Below are 15,194 nucleotides of genomic sequence, written 5' to 3' on the forward strand. Positions count from 1 at the left end.
CAATTATACTGCTGCTATCCTTAAGCTTGAACTCTGTATTTTCTGTTGGATTGATGAATTTCTGCCTCATCACAAACCCACGTGCACCACGGTGGTTGGAATGGCTCAGCTGAGGTGATGTTAATTCAGATCATGTGGTGTGGTGCAATTTGGCATGAAATTACATTGCATTTCCGGCTGCTTAGACCACATGTTGTTGCAAAAAAGGCCCTTGCTTTGTTTCAGTTTTATTTAAAGCTCTAGCTCTCATGAACTGTGAGCAGCCAGAGTTTGTTTTTTTTGCTGCATTTTAAGATGTGGGGTTATTATGTGCATGAAAAATATACATAGATATGATTGACTTAATTGATGACATGCTACTGTACAGTAGTTGTTGGCGTTTCCTCACATCGTTGTAAAAGGACAGGAATTGAAATATTCATCCCTCGCCAGCTTCCACAGCTGCTCTTCAAAAAATGACATGGCCACACCCATGGGTATGTGACCCACTCGTATTTTCTGCCTGTTTCAATAAAATAGAATAAAAAAAATAAAAAAAGATATTTCTTTGCCACTGACACTGATGCATATTTTATACCAAAAAAATAAAAAATACATTGATCCCCAGGGGGGAAGTAAAACACAGTAGTGTCACTTCAACTGTCATAAGCTCATGAATCATTCTTTACTGGCACTCAGTCCAAGCATCATTAAATAAATATAATGGTGTAAAATAAAACCAAATAATACCCTGGTTCACTCCTTATTACAATGGCACACCAGTCTGAGGATTAAACAATCACTAATTAGTCCTTAAGAGGCAACTGTAAAAAAAAAAAAAAAAAAGTAACTTGGAACAAGAGCTGATTTTCCCTCTACTGCCTCATAAAATGTATAAAATGAGTGTGATTTAACTCTTGCATTGTGTTGTTTTATTACTGCAGTTTTTCATACCTAAAATCAAAGACAATGTTAATGTATGTGTTAAATGTGCTTTAATAGAACAATGACCATCAAAAGGGTAATGGCTGCACTGTATGTTTTTAATAGATAATACAGCAGCAGTGTCTCTGACTGTATGATATGGTTCTTAATATGAGTATGATATAATATTTATCTACACAATGAAAAACAGGGAATTATGTCATCACTCTCTGTCCTCAACATGATGTAGATTCTGGCTGCGGCACTTAATGATCAATTTTCAGCACAACAGAACTGCCTGCAGAACATTGCAGCGATTTAACTGCAAAACCCTTCAGTTTTGCATAATTTCTCAGAGAGTTATTATGTCTATTGTTTGATGTTGGAGAGGGAAGTCTCAATTGAATATTAGAGTTGCCACTGCTACTGAAAAGAACACCTCGGATAATTTCACATAGTCTCAAAAATCAGCAGGAGCTTGCACCCTGTGTTATTTGAAGCTTGATCCCCCGCTTCTCCCATAAAAGGGCAGCAGGGCACCAGTTATTTGGTTCTGTCTCTGGATAACTAGATTAATAAAGTAATAAAATGATCTGAAGGTTATTTTCTGCCCGACTAATTAAAATCTTTTCCTAACAATGCACTGAAAGCGCATAAAAAAAAGGACCTGTATACAACATGTTCGTAGGCTAGAACAACTCAAATTAATGTCATACGCACAGTGCTCTCTTCTTCCTTGCCTGACTCGCATTACTTCTCAATTTAGTTGCCTGCAGCTTCAAAAACCTTACTTCTAATTAAATTGCTGTCATGATTACGGGTACATTTTTTTTATTTATTTCTCGCAAAAGATTAATAACATTGACTGAACAGCACAAAGAGGATAATTTAGCCTATCTGTCAGCTCAGCTTGATTTGATTAATGTATTTTGGTCGTCGGCTGTCATTGAAACATGACTATGCTGTATTCACTTCTTCACAAATTTGAGTGGGCTACCACGAAGGAGGTGTGCTAACTGTGAAAGAACTGTGGAAACTAACAGTAGTTTATAATGGTGTAATCTTACACTGCATACAACTCAGTATTTAGATTAATCACATCTCTTTTGTAATGCTGCTGCTTTTTTAAAATCACTGTAATCACAGGCCTTGATGTATCTCTCCTTTATTCTCTTTATGCACTAATGGCACATACTAATAACGTTTGTATGCCTATTTTCCAAGTGAAATACATCATAGTGGTGTCCAAATTGTGACTTAATGGTGTGTGCCTTCTCCGGAGACAGAACTTGGAAGGCACGCATTTCATCAACCATGTGCCGTTGGTCAGTGGCATCGCTGGGTCAGGTTATGACACAAACGTCACCCATGATGGTGACAGAACACTTGGACTGGGTGGCACTGGAAGTTATTAGCTTGGACGTGAGGGTTCGGCTCAGTGAACCATGCAGCATAATTCATCTGATTAATGTGTCACGGCAACTCATAAATATTCATACTTTCCACCCGACTAACTGTGAAGAGTCCGAAAAAAGAGTCCCTGGATAAAACTAGACAAGTTAGAATCACCTGAGGAGCGTTTTACTCACGCTGTGCGTAGACAAAAGAAGTGGCAATACTGAGTCTTTGAAAAAAGAATCTGGCTTTTCAGTTCAAATTGTTCACCATAAAGTGATTTTACTTTAAAATATATATGTGATGCATGGCATTAGAGGTGAAAAGGAAAATGTATTGGGAACATAGCAAGGTTGACTGTAAGCTGACATAATTTAACCACATAAAGAAAGTCTACGTCAGACTGATAGCAAGATAAGGGATTTAAATCCACATTTGGATGAATGGAGAAAGGCGCCATGCAAAGACAGACGCCAGGAGATATTAACAGCGAGGGAGGACAGACACCAGCAGTAACACAGAGAGGTCGATGCAAAAGGGAAAGATCAGAATGTCTGATTAGGAAAACAGATAGAGAGCACGGATTCAGGCGTGTGTGGTGAAGGATTATATCAACCCAGAGCTGCTTAAGTTCTGACCCGACAGTAACCCCGCAGCTTTATTGTCAGATAGTATATGAACCCAGTGTTTCCCAGGAGACTCTCTGTCTGCCTCGGCATTGACCATCGTCCTGCCCTGGAGACCAGCAGGCAGCTCACTGTCTCATGAATATTGATCCTACCCTTCGCAGGGCTGCTCTACACTGACCCTCCACACATGCAGCCCCCGACTCAAGAGGGCCAAGGGTCACCTACACTATTATCATGAAGGATACACTTGAAATGTTTGTTGATTTATTGATTGTGAATAACATAAATTCTTAAAATCCTACCATCCAAAAATAAAAATGTGATTTTTGTTTTTGGCCTAGAAAATCTAGACTCAGTTGATTCAAGTCATTAGATGAAGCAGTGCTGGGAAATAAGCTTTGTGTGATCACTGTTAATGTGCACTGGGCCCCTGATCAACAAACAGCAACAGGAAAAGAAGATTCAGAAAAGCAAGTTAAGCTTCCAAGTCTCTTTTTCAGCCTTTGCGTCTATCAGTTTTCCCCATTGTACTTGTTGGAATTACCCCCACTTCTTGGAGCTGATTGCTCTGTAGCTCCTCAATATGTCATCTGATATATTAATTGCTGAAGGAGCAGGTACAGGCAGTGCAAAGCCCTCCGAGGTTTGTTTGTTATCCACATTTCCACTCAGAAAACAGCTTTTCATTACCCGCTAATTAATGGTTTGTGTCATGATGCCTCGTGGCACAAAAACCCATTTTACACCTTCGCAATAAAGACAAAAACTTGTTCAACTAAACTCATCCTGTGGTCTTTTTCTGTAGGAGGTCAGTGATGCAGACATCATGGAGCTGGTTCACAGCTCTCTGGGGCGGATGACCGTCATCCGTCAGATCTTCCCGTTGTGGAGGGACACCAACGTTCGCTGTATGAGGAACAATCATCGCATCTCCTCCCTGCTCTGTGACCCACAGGATGGCTATCTGCAGTCCCTGGAGGTAAAAACAGACATTTGGATTTTGTCCGTCCATCAAGGCTGCACAATGGTTCAATTTTATCCTCAGAAAATCTTAAGACTTTTTTGAATTTTTTTTAATTTAAATTTAAATATTTTGATTGGCAATCATGGGGTTTGTGTGCCAGATATTTATTCTTTCAAGTAATTGCACCCATTTATGAGGGGAGAAACAGCTTAAATTAAAAAGAGACCTCTCTCAGTCTTTCAATCCACTCAAAAAATCCACTTATTCCTTTTCTACCCCATTAAATTGAAATCTTTTCACAGTTTTTGTGGTAAGAAAAATTGATAGGCTCAAACTAATGACTAATGTTAGCCTTGTATGTAGGTGCAAAGCACAGCTCACCTGGTTTCATGAATTTATGAGACAACACAAATAGCCTACATTTGTAAAGGTAAAATATCATATTTAATATCAAGGTCTATGAAAATAGAAAGATTTACACCTTGAATGTACGATTATGAAATAATGACCTATTGAAGAGGCACTAATTATAAGCTTATGCTGTGGCATACAGTAATGCCATATACTCTGAGCACAGACAAAGGAAAACATTTCTATATGCTTTAAAGGGAGATGTAAAAGCTGTGTTGTTTTTCCATTGACACAGATGAGCTACCGTCGTGTGTTTGAACCTGACACATTGTCAGGAATCAGGAAAAAGTATCAAGATGTCCAAAGCAAAACCAAAATAAGCTTCTTTCAGTGGAGATTCAGAGCTTTAAGGAGGGTGAATACACAACATGAAAGCGGTATGATGGATGAGAATGTATTGAGTGTCTGACTGGTGGCAAGGCTGTGTTCTTCTCTGTCTTGTTTTCTATCCCTTTTGCAGCAAGTATTTATGGGACAGCGAGTTTGTGTTGTAGGAACAACCAGCATGTTTCATCCACTTTCTCCAGCAGCCAACAGGAGGAACAGTCGCCATCAACCAGAGTGACAGAACTATAAAACGAGCATAGTGTGGTCTTTTTACCTGCTGCGACAGAGAGACTGGTATTGTTTTCACCTTGCGAGCATGTGTGTGTGTGTGTGTGTGTGTGTGTGTGTGTGTGAGTCATCATGGAAAAATTTGGTCCTGGAGACACCTTCTGTAACAGGACCTGCAACAGACATGGTTCTGACTAATTCTGTAGCTGTTTGTGTGTCTGTCAGGAAACATACTGTAACTGACTCATCGTTACGATCAAAATAAAGACCACAGATAAAGATGGGTGCAGCTGGACCTGACAATAGTGGGTTTTCATGGGTCACTGTTGGTGTGATCCCATTGGAAGATTGTCTCCAGGTTCATTTAGTGCTAAGTACAAGTGCTGAAAGGGTTTGTGAGCATGTTTCCTGCTTGATCACACACACACACACATTACAGCATACAGTGTGTACGCAGCCAGGCTAAAGGACACTATAGACAAGCATCTGCCAAGTGCCACATGAATACAAATATTAACTGATAATGTATGCAACTGAATATGGATTAAACTCCCTAGATAAGGTAATTATCAGGGACATGCACGTCCATGAATATAAATGACTGCAGCTCAGTGTGACTGGGGAATAAATGGCAGAACAGAGAAAATGCTGTGCTAAAGTAAATAAAAGCTTGTTTTTATCAAGGTGCAAACAACTTAAAATTGTAAATAAATTCAAACTGTTATAAAAACAATATTCATTAATTAAGTGTTGTGATACCATGTGCTTTAACAAAGGTGTCAGTGGAAGGCACCATATGCTCTAAAACTGATAATGCTATCTATGATTTGAATTAAGGATTTGTCAACCAGGAACCCAGCCTAAAGTAAATTTACTATGACAATGAAGGTCAATAAAGAAGATATGCCCTTCTGCACCATCACAGCTTTATTATCTGCCTAACAAAGTGTCATTCTCTTCCGTGAGTCTTTGTTGTAATCTCAATCACGCTGCCACTTATTACTTTCTATTGAAAGTTAAGAGCGCTTCCTCACACCTCTTAGACTTCTCCTTGGCTTAATCCATCTGGAGCGAAATGGCTGTGCTCTGTGGTTCTATTGAAATGTTCATTCCTTTTCATCCGTACTCCGGACAGATGGCTAAACCATGTGGTGGGTGCACGCACGGTTCTCAATAATTCACATGAAAGAGGGTTAAATATCGGGTAATGGCAGTTAAAGCAGTCATCAGAATAGTTAAACGGTGAGGAGAACTCAGCGCTTTCCTTTACAAATCCCTCTTTCAAGCCATGAGCTACAGTGTGACCCCAAAAATCACCTCAACATAGCTTCTGTATGAGTGACCTCGAGGCAAGTGGAGTGTGTGATGTCTTACTGCCGAGAGGCTTGGATTGAAGTCCAAACGTGTCATGAACTGAACGCCTGGAGTGGCAGCTTGTATTGCTTCCATGCATCTTCTGCTGTAGGAGGATTTAACTTGACTTGACCTAGAAGACCTATCAAATTCACTGTCACACTAAGACAGGAGGCTGTGGACATGATTCCTGACAGGGTGCACTGCAGGAGGAGGGAGACAGTTGAGCCGATGGCAGCCCTGAAGTTCATTAGAAGGACAATAATTGAACAAGAAACATAATTTTGCCCTCTCTTGATTTGAGCTCACCCCAAGTACACATGCATACAGCACATGGACAGTCAGGGCAGAGTTGCTGCCGATGTCCATGTGTCTTACTTGAGTGTTGTAATGAAAAGAGAGAGGAAAAAAAAACAGCCTTTCATCTTGACACCAAAAAGCAGCCCTGACAGAGACAGAAAAAAGTACAAACTGCTCGCCATTTGTCCCCATGCTCTCCATCCTCTCTCTCCAAGAAAGGAAACAAGCTTTTATTCCCTACTGAGATTTTTTTTCCCACCATCACAGGCTGAAAACAGACTGAAAGACAACTGCTTTTGTGTCACTGCTCCATTCACACAGGTTTGGAGCTGTGGAGTGCTGTGATATACTGTACATTTGTTCTCTTTGTTGCAACCAGCAGTGTTGTGTTCTGTCGTGGACACACTGCAAACTACCAACAAAATCCAAGCATGCATTTACAGTACTGTATTAAGATTAGCTGCCTTTTATCGCCCAACAGGTGTCCAACCTCTACCTGTACGACAGTGTTTTGATGCTGGCCAACGCCTTCTACAGGAAACTGGAGGACAGGAAGTGGCACAGTATGGCCAGCCTCAACTGCATGAGGAAGTCCACCAAGCCATGGAACGGAGGATGGTCCATGCTAGACACCATCCAAAAGGTATTTCAGTTATTTTTTTATTCCTCACTTAGCAGCGCAGATACACTTTATTTGATATTCTGTGAGAAATAATGAATCTCTAACTTCTGCAATATTATATCATTGATGATCATATGAATAGTTCACTACAAAAAATTCACAGTTTTATAAGAGGAATAAACAGCGGTTTCTACAGTCAAGGCACGCCTTAGAAAAGTCTATTGAACTATGATCTCTGCTGAAGACTCCTCAGATTCAAATTCACTACATTTAAAACACCCTGAAGGAATCTGATTATTGAATGTGATCCCCAGGTTCGGCCTCAGGATGGATTTGTGGCAGAGTCTGAGCTTTTATCTCTTTGTGCTTGTCTAACTCTCTGTTTTTCTTATTGAAATAAGGCCACACATACTAGACAGGCACTTGATTTCATCCATTTCAATCTGATAATGGATTTTTTTTCATTGTTGTACTGTAGTCAGTCGCACTGGTTTAATCTCAGCTGGGACATGCTGGAACAAAGGTTCTCTTGTCACATTGTTGTGTCGTTTCTGTTCAGACTGAACTGCAAGTGAAAACTTAAATCGATCCGACTCCTGGCATAGTTTATACTTCTTTCAAAAATGCAACAGAATTCTCATTTATCTGGAATTATGTAATGTGTGCTGTACCTGCAAGCCTGTTTGAATGACACACATAAATTATCCTTTAAATGGTACATTTAATGCATGATTTGCATAAACCATATGCTATAAACTTGAAAATGTCCCTTGATGATTGCATACTGCAAAATGTCACAATATTGGAAAAAAAGCTGTCAAAGTCCCAGCTCATGTTTATTAATTCAAATCTCTTCCCATTCATAGTCCATGCTTTATAGAACACCACTGTAAATTGCAACAAGAAATATAATATGCAGAGGAGTTTTATCGACAATAAACATCTGCAGGTTTTCTTTTGTCTTACACCCAGAGATTTTAAACAGAGTGTAAATTGTTGTTCCTGTAGGGACGGATCAGTGGACTCACAGGTCTGATGGACTTCCGCGCTGAAGGCTCAAACTCTCATGTTCAGTTTGAGATCCTTGGAACCAGCTACAGTGAGACATTCGGGAAAGATGTGAAACGGGTGAGTCTACAGTATTATGCTCATATAATATGTCAAGTTGTCTCCTCAGGGCACACCTCACGAGACATGTTATGATGTTCCAGGCCAAATTTTACACTGTGGCACGTAAACAAACACAAAACAATCGAACTATGAGTTGTGTGAATATTTTGTTATTTTTCTCTACTGGGAGATTCATAAGTTGTGTTTTTTTTTTCTTCTTCTTTCACTATGTCAGAAATAACTATGTACTGTAGCTGCTAGTTATTAGTAATGTATTCCACAGCAGGGTGCCTTAACTTTCCCATTTCACAAAATAACAGTAGTGTGTCACTGTAATGTACTGATATACTGTATGCATTAGACCACAAACCCCTCAATTACAGCTGTATCTGTATAGAAGTCAATTTAGCAAGCTATTTTTTGCTGATGTCGTTGCATGAAGTCTGTAGGTGTAGAGGGAACAGCAGGTTCTGTGAAACCGCAGATGAAAATGGCTTTTCTTCCTTCTTAGACATTGTCTCGATGTGACCACTCACTGTGTGAGGAGAGAAAAAAAGGGAAATTAAAGTGTTTCCTATTGTCTCAAGGACCCCCTGCAAACTTCTTAAGTTTAGATACTTACTTCCAGTCCTTGAGAACTTACGTCCTGCAGGTTTTTGTTCTTGTGAAATAGGTTTCCCACAACTGTTAGGTAGATACACATATATCAGGTCTGGGCTCATTCACGACCAGGGAGGTAAAAAAGATCTGCAGTGCACTTGTCCCCAGGGACATGGAACTGAGTCTCACCTCTACTAGAAATAGCTGGAGGTCCAGTTTTGTGCCTCAAAGGAACAAGTACTGTACAGACAGGCTTTGAACTGCCTATTGTTTTTTCCTACACTGTTTTTTATATAGACCAATGATTCTCAGCCCTAATCCTGAGGATCCAAATCCCTGCTGTTTTTTGTTTGTTCCCTTGGATGTCAGGTGAATGCAATTACCTTACTAGTAGAATAGAAAATAAGATGCACTCTGGTCCCTCAGAACTGAGGTGACAGGGTTTAGCATTTGACAGCGCGGTGTCGGGTACGAGGATGAGGTTCCCCCTACTGGAGCTCCTGAATTAACCTGAGCTCTCTCCTTGAATCTTTGGTTTCACCAATTCACCATTTTTGTTTTATTGAGGCTTTAACAGATCAGACGTACTATGCATCACCACACAAACAGCGAGTTAACAACAAGAGGTTTTCTGTGCTGATGTGCTGTATCCAAACATTTTCATGTATTACTAATAATGAGCAGGGTGTCTGAGCTGACCGTCATCGCCTTGTTGAAGTGAGAGGTGGGGCACATTATTTGTGCACTCTTCTCCGAGCCGTAATTTGTTTGTCGCTGTGAATGCCCTGATTCAGTCAGGGACTTCTTGCAGAATGAAGAGAAATTGAGTTTCTTGGCAATCTATGTAGAGCAGGACTGACCAGAAGCAGTAATGAAGATTTAATCACCACTCAGTCTAACTGAAATCATGAAGCCAATTCATCATAATGTGGCCATTAGAATTAGCAGGAGACCCACTACACAGCATGTGTTTACACACAAGCGCATGCACACACATATATACACACACTTTATAACATACATACACATGCATGTCCATCAGTAGAGCCACACATTTATATTAAGCATAGTACACAAAAAACTGAATCACCAAAGTGCATTCACGCATACACCTGCATTGTACACACTCTCTTGGACCTGAGACATTAAGAGCATGCAGCCAGGCGAACAGAGCAGAGGCCACGGAGCACGCTAACATGTGGGCGCTTGTATCTCAAAATCATTAGAGGCAAAAGGGGACAGCAAGGCCAGATAATGGGATGCCAAGTGCATTCAGTGTTGTTGTTCATTACCTGGCATGTCTATCTGTGTGTCTGCCCACAACTTGGCAGAACCATTTACCGGGGGAAAACACATAAACACATGTACCTTTCCAGTGTGTTTCCCCGTAATAGATTGTAAATAGATTGTTCATATATATGTATCCAGCGTGGTCCAGTGTGTAAAACTGGTGTGGAGCATAAATAAATGCCACACCATTCCATGGTTTCCTCTGAAATGCACTGTAATGTCATGTTTCTTTTTGTCTTTTTGAGTGGAGTTGAACAGGGATTGCATGTTCCGCTCCACCCCGCGACGCACATCCACCCCTTTAGAGCCCTCCTCATTTTGTCCCTTTCTCCCCTCTCCTTTATCTTTTCCTCTCATCTCATCACCCGTCCACTGCATCCTCCTCTCTCTGCTCTCTTCCTCTCTTCCCTAACGCTTTCTCCTCATTTTTCAGCCTTGGTTTCCTCCCTCTCCATCATCGTTTATCTGCATTCGGTCCATTTTCTCCCCAGCCTGATGGCTCTTAGATGAGGCGTCTTTCTGGTTAGAAACTGTAATGAAGACTGAAATACTATTTCCTGGATGGCTACTGTGAGTTTTCCCCACCAGCCAGCGATGCTGCAGAGTGATCGATGCTGTTGTTGTTGTTGTTTTGGTCTCCCAGTTTGCTCTTATTGATGTGTCAGTTCGTCTCTAAGCAGATATTGCTAATGACTTCCAGCTTACGCGAAGCTCTTCATAGGGAAAAGTCAATTCATTTGAATGTAATTGTTCGTACTTGCATTTTCTCTTGCATGCATCCTGCAGTAGTTATCTCTAAACATGTCCAGAGTTACAGCGTGGGCATTATTTCATTATTCAAAATCACATTTGAGCTATTTTACGACAAAAAAATATCCTAATATCGTATGCCTGCCTCTTATTGTGAATGCCCCCGGAAAGGGCAGCTCTAAATTCTCCACATTCAATTTTCTGGTCACAAAGTGCATCAAAAATACATTTTTCATAAAGGTATAATGTACAGCATACAGCAGCACTCACCTGCCATAGATGGCCTTTCTAAACAGCCTTACCGGTGCTGGAAATAATACGTGACAATATGTGACTGTGCCATTAGCCAGAGAAAAAGTAGAGGTGAAAAACAGCCTCAGATTTAAAACTGTTTTTTGTTTTTTTGTTTTTTTAAACCATTGTGGTGAGTCAGTCAGCTACCATGCTCTGTTGGAAGATTGTTTTAAATGTAAGGCTGAGTTTTTTGTTGCTCATTACGTGCATCTTTCCGTTTCCTCCCAGGCACTCAAAATGGCTGTGTCATCAGCATCCTAAATCTGGGGGATTTAAAAAACAACCTTTGCCAGGTTGAAAGAGTAACACTCCAGAATCAGAACAAGCACATCCATCCAAATCTGGGCTCCAACAGTGGCCCAAAGCTTTCCCAAGTGCTGCTAACTGGAGCCAAGTCTTATCCTAGTTCAGACCAGAAGTCCATACCCTCCAAAATCTGGCCAAATATGGCAGCCATGTATCGACCAGAGCCAGTTCTCATTTTGTTGTGTGGTGCCAGGACAGAAGTGAGATGACACTTGGTCACAATCAGCCTGACTCTTGTCACTATAGTGTCTGTGATAGGAACTGAGCTTTTTTACTTTCCATCACCACCTCTTCAACCTCTGATCGCTGGTGTCTTCATATGTGTCTGGCTCACAAAGCGGAAATGGGTGATGGTGATCAGGCTGTTGAATTTATGATTACTTTGCCAGACACTGGGAAGTCTAGCTTTTCCAAACTCACTTTCTGGCTCCTATGTAGTGTTTTGAAACATCCCCTACCTGCTTGGATTTTCACCCACAGGAAGATAAATACCAGCACTATGAGCCAGAAATGTGAATTTCACACACCAAAAAAAAAGCACAATAACGAGCAAACATCTTGCAAATTTGCACCATGATAAAATATTTAATCATTACCACTAATTATTTTTTTGCTGGATCAGTCTTGTCATTAGATAATTATTACCCCTCTCTAAATATGATAATTACATTGTTATATTTAATTATATTACAGTCCAGTGTCAGCAGTGCCAGGCACCTGTTTTTGCTGAAATTCCTTAGTCAACAATCAACAGCATTAGAGTAACTCAAAATTCCATAACTATATCAAATTAAAGTGTTTGCTATGTTTAACTCTATCACAGTAACATTGCCATTTTATTATGTGGTACCTCTGGAATATGTTGAACTGTAAATGTGTGCAAATTGCCTTTTTTCACAAGAGTGGGCTTGCAAAGCTGGCAATACGCATTTAGGGTTGTTCTTACTTCCACACTGACAAAAGGAAATCCTCTTGAGAGTCCCAAAATAATTGGATGAAATGTGGCTAATGTTTCTTCACATCCCTTAATTTGTTCTCTCTCATGTGCCCCAATCCATCATAAAAACAATACGGAACAAATGTCACCAACCTAATAGCCACCAAGTTCATTTAAATGCACCACATCACTGACAGTACCTGCTCTTTTTTGCTCTCACTTCACAATATGAAGTAAAAAATAATAATTTTCAGTTCATAAGTGGGTACAATGAGTTGAAAACAGAATCAGTATCAGTATTTTTATTGTATGAGAACCTCTCACTTTCATATGTTAATTTCAACTCTGTGCAACAGTATTTTTGAAGCCTACACTGCATGCAATGAGCCACCAGATCTTTCTGGTCTCTCTTCATCTCTTGCACACAGTCTTTTTGAGGCAACACAATGCTTAACTCTGAAACAGGCGTTAAGATAGGGGATAACTCTGCCTGCCTGTATACTGCAGTGATCCGACTCGCTCCTTGGCCTTTCTTCAAAGCACTATGACACATTTAAAACAATACATAGGTAACATGTACAATAAAAAGAAAAAGAAACAGGAAAATGGAATCATTGTGAACTTTACTTTTTTTCAGTTTTTTATTTTCTTCACTTCTCCTTCTGATTTAATTTCAATAGACAAATAAACTTTTCTTCATGTTTCTTTCCCTTTTCCTAATTTCTTTCCCCCCTCATCTCAATATTTCAGCTTTTTAGTATTTTACAGAGTTGAACATAGTGGTAAAAAAAAAAAAAGGTGCTGCTGCCTCACGTAGAATAATGGACTGATGCTGCGTCTGCCCAGCTCATCTCTAGTATATCAGGACAGATAAGATGTCTCCTGTCTTGACTGATCTAAATGGCCAGTTTATATTAGAGATAACCACACTGGTGCCTCCCCAGCCTGAAACATACTGTAGCAGCAAACACAATATAATCACATGTGCACCTATGCATGAATATTTATAAAATACAAATACCGGGTGCATTTAGTCACAGTAGAAGATACACAAGCAGGAAATAACAGGAAGTTAGAACATGACATATATATTCCATACACTTACACAGACACAGTTAGTGTAGCAAACAAAGCAGTGATGGTCAATAAAGAAGCTCGGTAGCATGATGGGCTTGTCAATATAAAGAAGCAGAGGAATAGGAAACGTAGAATAGCTGCAATAGCTGCTCAAACTATAGTCACACATCTATAATGGTGCAGTTTAAATGGCTGTATGAAAGGGAACCTGGTATTTTTCATTTTTTTAGGAGACAATGTAATTGTGGTGCAAAGAATCCAGGGCTATTTGACTTCCATCCTTTTGTTGTTTTCAAACGGTCATTGGCATTTACTCAGACCCATTACAGATGATTATTTTAAGGTATTAAGGGTCATAACCATTAGGTAAAGAGGTGCCTTGTTATTGTTGTGGCTTTTTGAACAGGATATTGCAAAATGTCATTAGCACAATATTCTCCATTGTACTGCAGATACAAGGGGGAAACAACTGGATGTTTTGATCTCACTTACAGTACAGTAGGTACACTCCTGGTGACTGATTGCTATGCATATTTATAGGAAGACGATCTAAAACTTAAATCCTCAATGAGCTGACACTTCAAAGAAAGAAGCAGGAAGGAAGCAGGAAAAGGGGCTTGAAAAGCCTTTTTTTTTTTTTTTTTTTAAGATTTGGCGTCAAGCAACAAAAATAAGTTTTTCTTTCATGTTTCGTTAAGAATATTTTTTTTTATATAATACATCCTTCCTCAGCATAAATACGTATCCTGTTTCACTGTGTTGTCCTTGAAAATCTCAAATTAATTTCCTTATTTGTTGGAGCAAGATGAGTGTATAATTTGTTTACATTTGGTTGTAAAGCAATTATTCATCCACAAGTGACATTTTCAGAGCTGGTAATCAAAGAGCACAGAGTGTCCAGTCGAGTGTTGCTCGTTCATATGCAGGAGGTGTGGCTCCACTCTGTGTATTGTTTGTGACCTTCCCGATGGTGTCTCGATGTGCAAAGCTCTGTGAAGTAGAAGTGTTCCTCTTTAGTGTTCTTCAGTTTACAGAGCAGAGATTGCTTGGCGTTCTCCAGTGAGGACGAAGCTGCTCATGGAGAAAATAGCTGTGAAGCGGGCAACGCAGACTGACATTTCGCCTCACTCACACTCGGGCACGCACAGACACACAGACACGGTCACATACATCTGGATACACAGATGAACAAGTATACAAGCTGTTTTTTTTTCTTTTTTTCTTTCAATTAGATTGTAATGCAGTACTTGCCTACAGAGCTGCATTCATTATACCCACATATGACTCAAGATTAACTGTCATCTCATTTTACATGTTGCTGAGCAAAGTGCAGTAGGTAAATACATACGGCATGACCCCGCATTATATTTACAATAAACAACATTGACATGCTCACAGTTCCTACATAAAGACCCTTAGGAGGTACACTTCATAAGTGATATCCTGCATAGGGAGAAAACTGCTTATGCACACCCACACCAGCTGGCAGGTTATACACACAATTCAGTTGAAGCTATGCATATGAAGCAACTCAGGGTGACTGTTAGGACTGAGGATTTTGAGGATGACATGCTCTGCAGTGGGTTTGGAGACCAACAACAGATTTTAGTGATAATGAAATATTCTTCTGACGTTTTTGTGAGCCTCTTTCACTGCCACACAATCTTCTATTTGATTCACAGTTGAAAGCCTTTGTTT

The 15,194-nt window shown here is 40.0% G+C and overlaps 1 protein-coding gene across 3 annotated transcripts in view; it reads left to right on the forward strand.

Annotated features, from left to right (window-relative positions):
• LOC146973295 (glutamate receptor ionotropic, delta-1-like) overlaps positions 1-15,194 on the forward strand; it is a 231,372-nt gene that overhangs the window by 194,492 nt on the left and 21,686 nt on the right. For all 3 annotated transcript variants that reach the window (XM_085799680.1, XM_085799681.1, XM_085799682.1), the window contains exons 6-8: positions 3,733-3,906; positions 6,992-7,153; positions 8,141-8,260. In XM_085799680.1, the coding sequence (XP_085655806.1) occupies positions 3,733-3,906; positions 6,992-7,153; positions 8,141-8,260 (456 nt within the window). The remainder of the gene's footprint in view (positions 1-3,732; positions 3,907-6,991; positions 7,154-8,140; positions 8,261-15,194) is intronic.

Source organism: Trachurus japonicus, chromosome 15 (assembly GCF_045865225.1).
Source record: "Trachurus japonicus isolate A0001 chromosome 15, Traja_1.0".
Lineage (NCBI taxonomy): Eukaryota > Metazoa > Chordata > Actinopteri > Carangiformes > Carangidae > Trachurus > Trachurus japonicus.